Genomic DNA, 14,881 nt, shown 5'->3' with positions numbered 1-14,881 from the left:
TTCTTCTTTTATCTCTCTCATTCTCTGTGGGTGTGTGTATATACACATATATATATAGGTTTCATATATGTGGATTATGTGTAGAACGTGTATATGTATAAATGTATAATATATATATATAATTTTTTGTTGAATCATTTAAGAGTTGCAGACATTAATGTTACTTTATCCCAAATACTTCAACATATAACTCCTAAAGAACAAAAATGTTTTCCTACATAACCTTAAAACAATTAGCACATGAAAAACTTTATTTAATTTTGATTTAAATGTTTCAATTCAATTTGATACAATGCTATTATTTTTTATATATATATATATTCTATATTCAAATTTCCCCATTTGTTCCAATAATGTCCTTTATAGCTTTTTTTTTTACATTGAAGGATTCAAATAAGGATTATGTACCACATCTAATTGTCATGTTTCTTTATTCTCTTTTAATCTAGAATAGCATCCTTGTCTTTTTTCATTTTTCATGACATTGATATTTTTGAATAAAGAGTCTGGGCCAGTTGTTTTAAAGAATGTCTTTAAATTTGGATTTGTCTGATTGTTTCCACAAGTCTAGGTTCAGAGTAAACATTTTTGGCAAGAATATTATAGAAGTGATATTGTGTCCTTTTTAGTGCATTGCATTAGAAAGCGTATGTGTTTGTCCCATTATTAATGATGTTAGTTAAGTATTGATTACTTGGTTAAGGTGATTTCTTCCAGCTTTTACCATGGTAGAGGACTCTTTTTCCCTTTGTAAATATTAAGTAATCTATGGAGTGATTTATTAAGATGTTATAGCCTTTTCAATATAAATATTTCTTTAGGTTTGCAAAAAGTTTTTCTATTTTTCTTAATTATCTATTTCTCTCTGTTTTCCCTATTCTTTCAGAATCCTATTTCATGTTAGAGTCTCTGGATCTTAATTAGCCCTATATTCTATATTCACTGTGGGGGGCTGAGCTCTGGGAGAATACCTAGACTTGACTTTTCAGGTCCCTATTTTAGGCTCTCAGTATTTCCATTATAATAATTGTTAAGAACTGTGAAGGGTCTGAGATTTCCCTCTACCTGTGAATTAACTTGTCACAATCTCATGGATCCTGGAAAGAGACATGAGACTCTGGGTTAGAGACAAAGAAAATTTAGCACTCACAAAATTGTAGTAGAGTATCAGCATTTGTGTTTATTTCTTGAGTTTTAATTCCCACAGGGAGACACAAGAAGAGCCAGATCATTATACCTCCACACACACACAGGAACCTTAATCTCAGGAACCCTGAGATTAAGGATCTGAAGTCTTCTATAAGCATGTCTGCCCTTTGCACTAGAGGGAAACGTTTTCATTATGCTGAATCAATCGTAAGCATGCCTTGCTCTGGAGGGGAGGCACTGTCTCTGTTTTTCAAGAACATTTACTAAATAAACATCCTTGAAAAGATAGTGTGAAACACAGGGCAGTCAGTGCCTCACTTTGCAAGAAAAACTCTGTTCCCTGAAATGCAAGAGCCTGAAGGAGAATGATCTCCCAACACTAATTAACCCATCTATTAAAATTTTATTTGATGGAAAACACTTTCATTTCCAACAAATCCCGTTGCTTCCTTTCTGTTACAGTTACTGCTTTTGAGGTATGACAGACCTAAAATAAATCTGTTGATTACGTTTATATTTTAAATTCTTCATCTGTTTCTACTTTAAAATTTGTTCATCAAGTATTAGTTGTTTGCGTGTTGCCATTTGGTACCTCCCTTTCAGGGTGTTGATTTTTCTTAAAAATCTGCTAATCCCTGGATGTCTGTTTAGCTTTGTCCTTGAGGATCTCTCTTTGCCCATCATTCTGATGAGTATCCTCCTTCTGGTGATTGGAAAAGGGGCAGGATGTGTGGCTGGACAAGGTGTGTCTAAAGCTTGTCTTCAGGGTGCTTCTCATCTCCGTTGATAAGTTTACCTGGGCACACAGCCTATTTTTTGGGTCCCGTGTTTGCTTTGAGTTTCCTGTTTACAACTCCTACTCCAAAGAGATATGTGGAACAATTTAGCCTGGGAAAAAAGACTGGAGTCATGTGCTCACTTTCTTCTTCCTCTGCAGCAGTCCTTATGGAGGATTCGAGTTACTTCACCCTCTGTTCTGCTTTGCTGCCTGGTCCTGACACTCACAGCAGGTGTCCTCCTGGGGTAAGCAATGATGGTCTTGGTTACTCAGTGTGGGGCAGCCCAGCTTTTCCTGAATGCAATTTCAAACATTTATTTCCCTGACAACAGCTCCAGAAATCCTTCCTGTGATTTGTATTTGTTGACTCCTACTTTGAAGTATGTCTGGAATTGATTTTATTTTTGTCGTATTTTTCTCCTGCATGAATTTCTTTTGTTTCTTGAGTTTCTTATTGGTTGTGGCTTCATTTCTTCATTTATATCTACCAATCCAATCCCTGTTGCTTTCTAGCTTTGAGAAATTCCTCAATTTCTGGTTTGTTGAAATCATACTTCCTTGTTTTTCAGGGCCATGGGAGACTGTTTTGTGTCTGCCGACCTCTATTTTTTTTTTCCTCTTACAATTAGTAGGGCCCATTTGACAGAGTTATGGCAAATGGATTCTGAGTAAGAGTGATGTATGCCTCTTCCAGATTGGCTTCTAAAAATCCTCCCATGGGAACATCCATGCTTTCTTTTCTCCCCTGACAATTGGATGGATTTGGGGAATGGAAAGAATAAAAGGGCCCACCCCACCCTAGCTCTGGCATTGGACTATGACAATGGTGAATAATGAACTCTCATTGTTCTAATCCATTGAGATTTGATGATGTTTCATGCAGCTGTTACCCTACCCTGACAAATATAAGAACGAATATGGATTTATTCTTTTCATTATATCTTTTGCTGTTATTTCGATGGGTTTTTAGTAGGAGGGGAAATATACGTATGAGTTCAGTCCAACATCTCTGGACAAGCTTCTTTTTCTCCAATTATACTCCCTCTCATTTAACAACAGATGCAGAATGAAAGCAAATTCCTTTGCTTATTCAATAATTATTAATTGAAACTTTATCTGCTCCAGGCACTGTACTAAATGCCGGAGATACAATGGTGAACACACTCAAGGTGATCAACTCTGGAGAGGACAACAGACAACAAATCAGTTGTCTACCCCTTAATGTAACACGTGCCTGGGGGACACATTGCATGGGCATAAGCCCTGCCTTGGAGAGCCAGGAAAAGCTTTCTGCAGGAAAGTCCCATCTAAGTTACAAACCAAAGAAAGCATAGGGTAGACCAGGTGAAAGGGATCGTTGTGGAGTGGGGCAGGGTGGACAATATGTTTCAGGCAGAGGGAGCAACTGGAAAGAACTTCTAAGTTCAAGTTCCTTGAAGTAGTTCAAGATGCCGAGGCAGTTGAGATGGGGTTGCTGGTGAGAGATGAGGCTGGAGAGGCTAGCAGGGCTGTTCCATAGATGTTCTTCTGAGCCACATTAAAAAGTTGGCAGGGGAGCGCCTCACAAACCTGAATGTTGGCCTATCTGAGTTCTGCATCCCCAGCTTCCCCCGTTTGACCAGTTATCCTTAGAAGGAGCACCTGTTTCTAACATCAGGTGGGCTGTCTGCTCTGCTCTCAGGAAAGGGTCAAGCTGCTTCTAGAGGGTAACTTCAAGTCAAAGTTTTACTTTGCCCAAGAGTGACTATGCATTTAAAATCATTTTTTATTATGAAATGAAAAACTCTGTCCCCTGAAACATCAATTTCAGGCCTCAGTGAACAAATATTTTCTTGGGGAGGGGATGGAGGGGGAGGGGAGAAGGGGAGCCTTTAGAGCACCTTAAAATGTCACTAAGCTGGCTTCACCACTGTTGAGAACCAGGATGTCAAAAAGTTGGCCACTTTCCTCAGGGCCTCGCAAAGCTTTTGGCCTTCAGCTCCTTTGGGATTTCCATGTATTTTTAGCCTGTTTATGGATAATATAATAGGCATGTTTGAGGAAAAGTTAAGGGAAACCACACATGAAGCACATACCAGTTTGGAAGGCTAGTTATTCTTATATTTGTGAGAAATGGTCAGTTGTTTAGGTGGAAAAAAACCACATGTGATTGTGGGGCAGCCTCAAGAGTCCCAGAAGACTGGGCTGGGGTCCTTTATTTAGAGTGGAGGCCCCTTTATCACACTCCACTCTGGAGACCTCTTTCCTCCTCTTGATCTCATTTCTCCCATCCTCTTTCTTTTCTATTCATATTTTCCTCTCTCCATTTCCCCTTCTCCTCTCCACTCCTTTCTTGCCTGCCTGTCTTCAGCCTATCGTGACAGTAGGAAGCATTGCCATAGTGTCTCCTTGGAGGCCCTGAGTTTGGACTCCGATGTCCAGCAGAGTCAATTTTATCCATTTGTGTACATTTCCCTAGGAATCAAAACAAAACAAACTAATCTTCTCTGAGCTAATATTCTGTCACTGCACTATCATTTCCTTGATGGCAGGGGCAAATTTCCTATGTCCTTTGTGCTCTTGACACATTATCTGCTATGATACTATACACAGGGAAGCCTCTCGGGACAGTTTTCATACTGACTGTGAACAACTAAATGAACACAGTTTACATGGATGCGTGGAAGCTTATGCACATGGTTACTCTCACTCTCATGCATTTTCATAACGGGTAGGAGATTTATAACTCCATCCAGTGTGAAAAGGACTGGGGAAATGTAAGCTGTTTGTTAAGTAATCCACTTTTGCTCTTGCATTTCCAAAAAGCATGTAATTTAAATAGAAATAAGTTATATTAGTTCAGTTAGTTGTTTGCCTATATTAAAAAATAGTTTCAAAGGCTTTTCTACACTGTGGTAAGAAGATATTCATAGTGCCATAAACACATAGTGGAAAATAATACTTATACCATAAACAGAAATCCATTCTTGCCCATACACTGGGAAATAAACATTTTCCGATACAGAGCTATTTCCCTCCCCCGCCCTGTGTCCTTCTCTGTGCTCCTTGTGACACTGTAGTCCTATCATTGACCCCAGAGTAGTAGTCATCTTGGTGGTTCCATTAGCTGAGTGAGGAAGCAGAATCACAGGGCACAGGAGAAGAGCAGACAATGGAAACACATTTGAGGGAGGTCCCTGTGAGGCTTTCACTTCTCCATTTCCAACCCCTAAGGTAGAGCAGAACAATGTGCAGACGGTATTGACTGTATAGTTAATTAATTTCAACTTTCCTTTAATGGGTATCATGGCTAAATCATGCTCCCTTTGGATCACAGCAAATATCTTATAAATCATTAAATGATCTACGCAGTTAACTTTCCCTCTCATCTTAAAAGTAACTCTCTGAACTTATTTTGGTAAGAAATTAAATATACAATAAATTTTAGCCATTAAACATGGTATTTTGGAATACATGCACCAATCATTGTCAGATGTGTGGATAAAATTCAGCCCATGGTGCTAGTATCTTTCATTTCCCGATTTGATATGTTCTCTTGCCTTTCTCCAACGTGGCTTAGTGGGAAATGGTCTGTAGAACACAATATTTGGTAGGACACAATATTTATACATGTCAAGTGGAAGCTTGGGTCCTTTGCATTAGATACCAATGTTCATGAAGTTGTGTCCTTCTTGTCATTAAATCTCAGATTAAGTCCTACCTCCTCGGAGAGCTTTGACCATCCCTTCTAAAGTAGCCACCCAGTCATGGTCACTTTCTATTACATTACCTATTCTAATTATTGACATTGTAATTTTAGTGTTTGGGAGTTTTAGAAATTTCCCCCCCAAATTTTAGAAATTCCCGTGAATATTTCTCTTCACGAGACTATATACTCCATAAGAACAGGGATCTCTTCAGCCCTGATCGTTTCAGTCTCCCAGTACCTTCCACAGGTGCTCAACAAATATTTGTTCAAAGAACAAATGCATGTTTCCACTCATAAGTTGAATCATAATCTATTTTAAGATTTATTCTGCTTCATTTCTTCAAACCTAATGTTCTATTTTAGTATCAATTGCCTCATTACGTTGGAAAATAAGGCTTTACTTGTGGTTTTATTCTATTTCCGTCTCTGCGTTGCTTGTTTCTTTTATTGGTGGGTCATTTTCTTTACATTTCTTAATAGGAGGCTGAATACCCTGGAGTCTTTACTGCTCATATTCTATTCTTTGTCTTAAGTTTATCCTGTATTTTGCTGGACGGTTGGCGGTTCATTAATTTCTTATGAGAGCATCTTGAGCTCTCAACTCCCACTAGAGTTTGACATTTCTCTCTTCTTTCCCCTTTTGTGACTACATTTCCTCCACATTTTTTCTCTCTTTATATATACTGGTGGCACATTGCAGGGGAAGAACCCATCTTATCTTAGGGGGAGGAAGGGATAATGGTATACCTCAAAGGACCTGGGGACAATCTGGCTGTAAGTGATGGCAGAAGAGTGGAGCAGAGTCAGAGAAGACCCTTGAGAGAGCAAGGAGAGATGAAAATAAAGATGAAGGAGCAAGTTCACATGTGAAGGGGGGCTGCACTGGAGTGCTCTCTCTTCTCTGCTGCTTTCAGAATGGGAAGGTTGTCAAAACTGACTGACTGCGGGGAGAATGGGAGAGAGGAAAGCTGTGGTCAAAACGGCAGGATCATCAATTCTCTTAGAAGTCTGGCTTCACTTTCTGCCAATAGAGTGAATGAAACCCGTGGTCGCATTTTATCTGGTGTCAGGAAACAGGCAATAATGGTCAATATGATACATGGATTCAGTTGTGGGGAAAGACTTCCTACCTACTAACTGTGAAGAAGTGAGAGAAACTATTTTTCACTATAAACATAGAAATTAGACTTTGTCAAGTAATGGCCCAAGCTAAAACTTTAAGTGTTAAAATATGAGATTACACAATGCCTGAAATTATTCCCATCTGTCATCTTCTCCACAGTTTTTCAGAACCACACTCTGCATGGTATAATCCAATAGCCTTTATTAAATGTGGGTTTTTATCTTATATTACCATAATTTACTTTAACTTTCTTGGCCATGAAATAAGACAATCATCTTAGTACTGTTTGTCTTCATTTTTTTGGCAATAGCATGATCTTATAAAGTATAAAAGATTTCCAAGTAGATTGTACCAATCAGACTTATGAGACAGCAAAAATTCAGAAACATGGTGCATGCAAAAGTCATGAAGGTCCACTGAAGATGTTGTTAAGGACAAAGGATATTTATAATTTGCTTAATTGGGAGAGAAGGACAATCTTCATTATTAAATTCAAGCTTTCTGCAGAAAATGAGATTTAAAGTGATTTGAGGCTTATTTTTCCCAGAAACAAACCATACTCCTTGCCCCTGCGGTAACCTTGTGTGACCTTTTTCTTCAAAGAGTAAACACATGACTACTCAATACAATAGTAAAACTAAATGTGATATCCAATACTTTCTGGACTTATGGTGGCAGTCAGGGAGGTAATTAGAAATAAAAATAAATTAAGGGGCTTCCCGGGTGGCGCAGTGGTTAAGAATCTGCCTGCCAATGCAGGGGACACAGGTTGAAGCCCTGGTTTGGGAAGATCCCACATGCCACGGAGCAAGTAAGCCCATGCACCACAACTACTGAGCCTGCGGGCTCTAGAGGCTGCGTGCCACAACTATTGAGCCCGTGAGCCACAACTACTGAAGCCCATGAGTCTAGAGCCCGTGCTCCACAACAAGAGAAGCCACTGCAATGAGAAGCCTGTGCACCATAACGAAGAGTAGTGCCCGCTCGCTGCATCTAGAGAAAGCCCACATGCAGCAGTGAAGACCCAACGCAGCCAAAAATAAATAAATAAATTAAAAAAGTAAAAGTACAGAGAATTGGAAAACAATTTGGCTTCAGAATCTAATCACAACAAAAAATTGACCAGAGACTCTCATATAGAGCCCAAATAATGACTCAATTACAATTCCTGTTTTTCCTTGATAGAAGACAAAGAGTAAAGAAGAATTGGCCAAGCTGTAATAAGAAATTAGGATGGAGAAAAAATTAGCTAACCTAAAAGTTATCAAAATACGAATTTTTACCATAGCATTAAAAGAAACATACCAGAAAGAGATTCTAAGCAGAAAGAGATTTTGAGTGTTATAGACTAGAATGGGAATCACCATTCCCCTAAGACTCTGAGGACTAAACTCATCCCTCAGTATCTGTATGTGTGTAGGGGAGAATGGGGGGTTGGTTCTAGGACTTGCCGTGGACACCAAAATCCATGGCTCAAGTCCCATAGTTGGCCCTCTGTATCCGTGATTCCATATCTGTGGATTCAAACAGCCATAGATTAATCGTAAGCATAGTACGTGATCTGCGATTGGTTGAATCTGTGAGGGTCAACTCTATTTGATTTCTTGAAGGGACTGAGTGAGCTCATCTAGACAGGACCCCTTCCAGCCCAAGGCCACACTAGAGGTACCACTGTTTGGATAAAGAGTATATTATCTGGCATCTTAATTCTTGGTAGACAGACTTCTGTCTAGTAGTGATAAAGAATAAAGCATACAACAAAGTTGAAAGTATGTACTTAGGTGAGTAAGAATAGCCAGGTAAGGGCTTGAAATTTTCCATTTTTATACATATGATGGGGTGATTTCCTTTTGTTTCAAAGGTAGCGAAACAGTTATCCATCTTCACTGTGTTTCAGAGTCACCTGGAGTGCCCCCAGATTCTGATTCAGTGGGTCCTGGACAGGATTCTTGAGTCTCCATGTTTATCCAGCACCCTGGATAATTTTGAAGCGCATTTTCTAAGGATTTGCACTTTAAGTAGTAATGATTTTAGAAGAATCAAATAGAAATCCATCTGGAGACTTAATTACAATGGGGAGAAATCAAAGATTCCATCAGGTATATTCTTTTTAGAGTCATACTTAGAGTGTTAGGTGCTAGAGCAGGGAGCAGAGGTTTATTATTTTTAAAGGAAGAGGCACGGAAGGACAGGGATCAGAGACGGATAGTGAAGATAGGAGGCAGTGCAGACCACATGAGCTGGTCAGTTAAGAGATGATATGTTTTTTATTTGTGTGGTCAAGACCAAATACGATAAGGAAGAACCTGGATGAGGGAATCCCTGTTACTTTTAAGCAGAGAGCTAGCAGAGAAGGGTCTTCCTTTCAAAAGTCATTTGTGAAAAGACAGAAAGTAGGAGTGGATGGCAGGGAGACCAGGTGAAAAACCAAGGAGTTAGAGTGAGACAGGGAGTGGGGGTCACATGGTGTTACGGACAATCATCAGGGGAGATTTCAGGGGCAACACGGGCATGAAATACTGCAAGCACAGCCAATGCAGACCTGGGGAAAAAAATGACCCATACCCAGTCTAGTCAACCATGATTAGAAAGAATGCAAATACTACTCTGTGTGTGTGTTCATATGTGAATGCGTGTGTGTGGGGGGGGGGGTTGATGGTGGCAGTGTATGAGAACAGAGAGGACAAACAAAGACATTGGGCCAGTGACAACTGTTTGGGTCATCAGTGTGTCTGAGTATTCAATTTTCTGATCAGGACTCCTGAGTGTCAAGGGGATAATCTCTCCAAACATGAAGTAAAGGTGGAAACCCATGAAAATTCAGCCTTTAGAAGGAAAAAAAAAGATAATATTCATGTATCGAGAAAATAATCTCTCTTTGGAGCAGCGTAGCATAATTTTAGTTCTGACTTGTGCATACATGTGTATGCAAGATTTGATTTTTACAGGTACTTTATCATGTCATCTAGTTCCTCTCAAATTGCATGCTCATTTGATTTCATATCTCTTCTTTAGCTGCTTCTTCACCTGAAAGGTCTTTCTTTTTCCTTCACTGTCTGAACCCTATCCTCACAACCTAGCTCAAGTCCCACGCTTTCTAAAAGATTTTCCCTGATTATTACAGTTTACTGACCTTTTCTATCTCTGAATTTAAATCATAGACAAAGGTTACCTTCTGTGCATCCCTCTATTTCTTGATCTCAAGCACAAAATGTTTGCATTCAGGAGGCTCCCAAAAATTATTGTTCAATGAATTAGCAAAGAAAATATAGATTGAATCCTCCAGTGACAGAAACTTTTGGCTTCCTCCCCAGCATCCATTCCATTCCATTCCACCCTGTCCCTTTATGCAGTAGCCACTGGTTGGGTGGGGTTGACTCATCTCCTAGCTCCAGGAATGGGCCTTGATTGCCTAAACCAATCAGTTTAATTCCATCCCCTTGGCTACCGTGATTGGTTCAAGTGTAGACATGTGGTCTGACCTGGTCCAGTTGGAACGAAGCTCAGGACATTTGCTAGTCTATAAGGGGAGAAATTCTCTCTGTATGCATATGTGATGACTGAAACTGTTGGAATCAGTTTGCAAATGTGTGGGAAGGGCAGCTTGAGGGTAAAGTCAACTCCCCCCACCAGAAGGCAGAACATCACTCAGAATGGGAGTCAGAAGTCTGATCAAGCCATGCTGAAGCCACTGCTGCCTCTAGAGGTTTAATTCATTTAAGCCAATGTAGTCTCTTTATAGCTTAAACCAGGGAATGAGATTTTGTTTGTTGAGTTCCTCCTATTTTTAAATCTTTGGGACACAACTTATAATTTGTCGTCCTGCAACCAAATACATTTAGGGAAGTAGCAGCAATCTTGGATAGCATTTTCTGCCCTAGTAAGATCATTATATAATTTGGCTGCCCATGCTGATTCTAGCCAAAATCATGTTCACAAGTGGTAAAATAATAAATTTGAGAATTGTTTCTACCACAATTTCTATTCAAGATGGTCAATGTTCTTATGTACTTTGATAGTACTGATATAGACTTCTTTTATTCATTTATATCAAACATTTCCTGAACATTTATATCCATTCCAATTGTGTGTAGATAGACAAATGGTACATATAGGCCTTTGCAAAAGATGAGGTTTTGTTTAACATTTCTCAGTGTTTATGGCAATATATTAAATGAAGATACCTTTTCGATGAAATTGAAGAGACCCCAGCAGACATATGGATTTTAGCATCTCTGTTGTGTACATTTCTAAGCAGCATTGCAGCTGAATGTAGAGCCGACAGATTTCTGGATGGATCTCACCACCTTCTGGGCTGCAACAGAATGAAAGAGAAAAGCTGTGAACATTCTCAAGATTTCACTCATCAGCCATTTGTCTCAGCTCTGAGAGGGGAAAATGCCCACTAAAGATTTCTAAAGCCTTGGGTCTAAAATATAGGACTTCTTGCTTTCAAACCAATAACCAAGGTCACAGTTCTTACATAAGTGTCTTTCTGAATAACAGCTCTTAATATTTTTCCCCTTCAGCAGCAGATTTCTGCTAGGAGCTTAAAATCATAAATGTTTTAAGTAATTGAAAATATCAGACATTTTCAATTTAACTGTTGGAACAAACTCCCAAAATATATTTAAACCATAAGACTATCCTAGCTTGCAAGAAGAGATTAAAAACTCTTATTTTTAGAGAAACTAATGAAGAGCTATTCAGTTACCAGTTAGAAGATAGCTCTTTAGTATTAAGGCCCTAGCATAATATGGTTAGAGAGCCAAGATACAAATTATTTTTATCAGTCTTTTGTCTCAGTCTAAAGGACATCCTTTATTGTTTGCTATGGTTAATTTTTCAAAGGCTAAGTGTTTTTAGTGAAAAAATGAAAAATTTATGAAAAAAGAAAAGTAATAAAATTCTAATAATTTGGCTTAACAATCTAAGCCTAAATAAATACTGAATTTATGCTCTAAAATTTATTATAAAGTACTTGAGCCTTTCTCTATTAACTGTGGTAAAGCAAACAAATGTGAATATGATAAAACATGGAGTGATCACTTTTTAAGAGGAGAGGAATTAGTTGTTGATAGAACACTACTTTATATGCAGGTAAAATAGCATGTATTGAATAAAGCGAACTAAACAAAAGGGATACAATTTAGAGATAGATTAGAAATGAAAGAAGTCTAAAAGGGAACTCTGTCAAATGTCCTAATGTGTTATCTTTATTTTTATCTCCATTCATTTAAAATGCAATGAAATCTGACTAAACAATGCAGCATCTGGATTTGATTCTTTTGTAAAGTGGTCAGTGGCATAATGTCAGGCGCTATTATCAGAAAAAAGATGGTGGCTTCATTTTTATTTAAGTTCTGGAATCACACTATAAAGAATTTGTATTTACATAGCACTTTACAATGATAAGTTTACATTTTGAATACTTATTTAGTAGATGAGCCAGCATTATTCAACAATATGGCTTATATAACACAGGAAAATGCAGAATTCTTTGCCTGAGTATGAATGATGCCTGCAAAGTTATCCTATGTCTTTCCTGTGTCAGAACAAAGGACCTCAAAAGAGCTTATATGCAAAATTTGGCTTTATCTGAAAAATAAGAGCCTATATTACTTTCTCATCTGTGTCTCATGGGTCCAGCCCTAGGCCAACACTGGAATCAAGTATATCTTTGGCGGAAGTCCCAGATTTTCTTGCAGAGCTTCTTCCCCCAGGTGCTTTCCACCCTCAAGCTATCCTCCTGCTCGCTGGAGTTCTCCCCCATCCCTCTGCCACACACACACAACGCCTCATTATTTCATATCATCTTCAGCCTTTCAAAATGTCTCTGCGTCTGTCCCTTCCCCTCTCCTCATGGCCCTGCCAGACTCTGAAGGAATAATGGGCATCAGTGGTTCACATAATAAAAAGTGATCCTGGTATATTACTTGCTAACATTGATTTTGATAGAAAAAACTGAAGGTAATGTCCCAAAGACAGGCTAGAGGGAAAATATTTTAAAGCAGGCAGGTCTTTTCCGTGCTGCGTCATCATTTCCATCATAGCTGCTTATTTTCACCTAGGCATAACATTGGCCCTAGTGGCTCATATGCAGGTTAAAAAAAAAACTATAAAGAGTCTGTGGTATGTATTGTACATTTGATGAATGGGGCAATTAGCCAGTACAGTATCGTTCCAAACCATGGAGTATTCTTATTTTCAGAAGTACAAAATATGTGTTTTGTGGCCTAGTTCCAAAAATATGCAAACTTCATATATATATATATATGACATTTTATGTAATTTAAACAAATGATTACTGTATTAACAAATCTTTAGAGCCAATGTATTATTTTACAGCTGGACTGTGAGAGACAAAGCAATGTATTAAGTGCTTTTGAAAAAAAGGCATGTCAGAACAGAGATTAAAATGCCTAACTCCTATCATTTCCTTGGGTGCCAGCTTCTTAATGCCTCTGTAACCAATGGAGATTCTCTAAACTGTGGAACCATTTTGCCCTTCTTACATGTTATGGGAGGAAACTGAATGGATGCTTCCAAATCAGCCTAACAAAAATTAATTGATGCTAAAGTTGCATTATAAATTTTCTGGTTAAAAAATTCTTACATATGCTCATATATTATCCTTTAACATCTTGGAAAATTGAAGTATAGAGAAAGAAAGAAACTAGTCAAACAGCAACGGGCAAGTTATCTTTTGTGTTAGCGTTTCCCAATGCCTTGACTAGGCTACATTAGCCTCAGGTCTTGTACAATTTATTTCTCCCACTTTAAGAGCTCTAAGCTGTATTACTGCTACTGATTTCTAAAAGTTCATTAAAAGAAAAATTGCTGAATGGGTTATAATACGTCTAATATGATCAGTGGGCTGAAATACATTTTTGAGAAGAATTAAGAGCATTTAGGTTATTTTTGTAACAAGTGAGCAAGAGTCAGACCCTGGAGAATGGAGGAAAAGTCAAGAAAACAACAACGTGGAAACTTGAAACTTCCTAGGGATAAGTTATAAGGCCTAGGGGAGATTTCACATTGAAACAAAATTAGGCCTACATACTTACTCCAGGAACGGAAGCAACTTAACTTAGAGGTAACTTTACCATGTGTGACTGATGCTTAGTCTAAAATGATTTACTCTTATTAATCCAGTTGAGGTCTATGAGAGTCACCCTGAGGTGATGCTCATTTAATTCAGTGAAAGAAATTTCATAAGTTAGTGACTTAGGTGTGATTATTTATTTATTTTTCTATTAAGCAGAAGTCAGGAACTAACCTGATCATTTTGATTAATTTGAAAGCCTAAATATTAATAGAAAAACACCTTAAAAATTAACTTCGACAATATTTCAGTGATTTAGAGCTCAAGTTGAATCCAAAAACGTTTAAAATAACTGCCAAGTTATGAATCTTTCAATCAACTCTTTAAGGATGAGAAACAGGGTTTAATGTCTTAATATTAGGACTTAAGAGACCTTCACTGGTGTAGTAATAGGGGGACAAGAACACAGACATTGCCTAAGTCACCCCTTGATAATGGAAATGCTCTCTAATGTGAATATTCTTTTTTTTTTTAATTCTTTTTTTTTTTTTTTTTTTCGGTATGCGGGTTTCTCACTGTTGTGGCGTCTCCCGTTGCGGAGCACAGGCTCCGGACGCGCAGGCTCAGCGTCCATGGCTCACGGGCCCAGCCGCTCTGCGGCGCGTGGGATCTTCCCGGACCGGGGCACGAAACCGTGTCCCCTGCATCGGCAGGCGGACTCTCAACCACTGCGCCACCAGGGAAGCCCATAATGTGAATATTCTTATTTTATAATTCAAAAGTAATATGATGAACACCCACCAGAATGACTAAAATTAAAAAGACTGACACTGCCAAATGATGATGATATGGAACAACGTCTCGTACATTGTCGGTAGGAGTTAAAATGGTACAACGCCTTTGAAAAAAGTTCTGGAAGTTTCTTATAAAACTAAACATAAACCTCCCTATGACCTGGCAATTCCACTTCCAGGTATTTACCCCAGAGAAATGAAAATCTGTTCATAAAATGATCTTTTTAAGAGTGTTCATAGTAGTTTTATTTAGAATAACTAAAAACTAGAAATAGCCTGGGTGTCTGTCAAGAGGAAAGTGGAT

At 38.5% G+C, this 14,881-nt stretch overlaps 1 protein-coding gene across 3 annotated transcripts in view; it reads right to left on the bottom strand.

Moving 5' to 3' along the window:
* The window catches only part of RGS7BP (regulator of G protein signaling 7 binding protein), a 166,488-nt gene that overhangs the window by 79,056 nt on the left and 72,551 nt on the right, over positions 1 to 14,881 (bottom strand). For all 3 annotated transcript variants that reach the window (XM_067730802.1, XM_067730801.1, XM_067730803.1), the window contains exon 3: positions 10,923 to 11,053. In XM_067730802.1, coding sequence (XP_067586903.1) covers positions 10,923 to 11,053 — 131 coding nt within the window. The remainder of the gene's footprint in view (positions 1 to 10,922; positions 11,054 to 14,881) is intronic.

This window comes from Pseudorca crassidens, chromosome 3 (assembly GCF_039906515.1).
Source record: "Pseudorca crassidens isolate mPseCra1 chromosome 3, mPseCra1.hap1, whole genome shotgun sequence".
Classification (NCBI taxonomy): domain Eukaryota; kingdom Metazoa; phylum Chordata; class Mammalia; order Artiodactyla; family Delphinidae; genus Pseudorca; species Pseudorca crassidens.
This window is presented reverse-complemented; position numbering and strand designations above follow the sequence as displayed.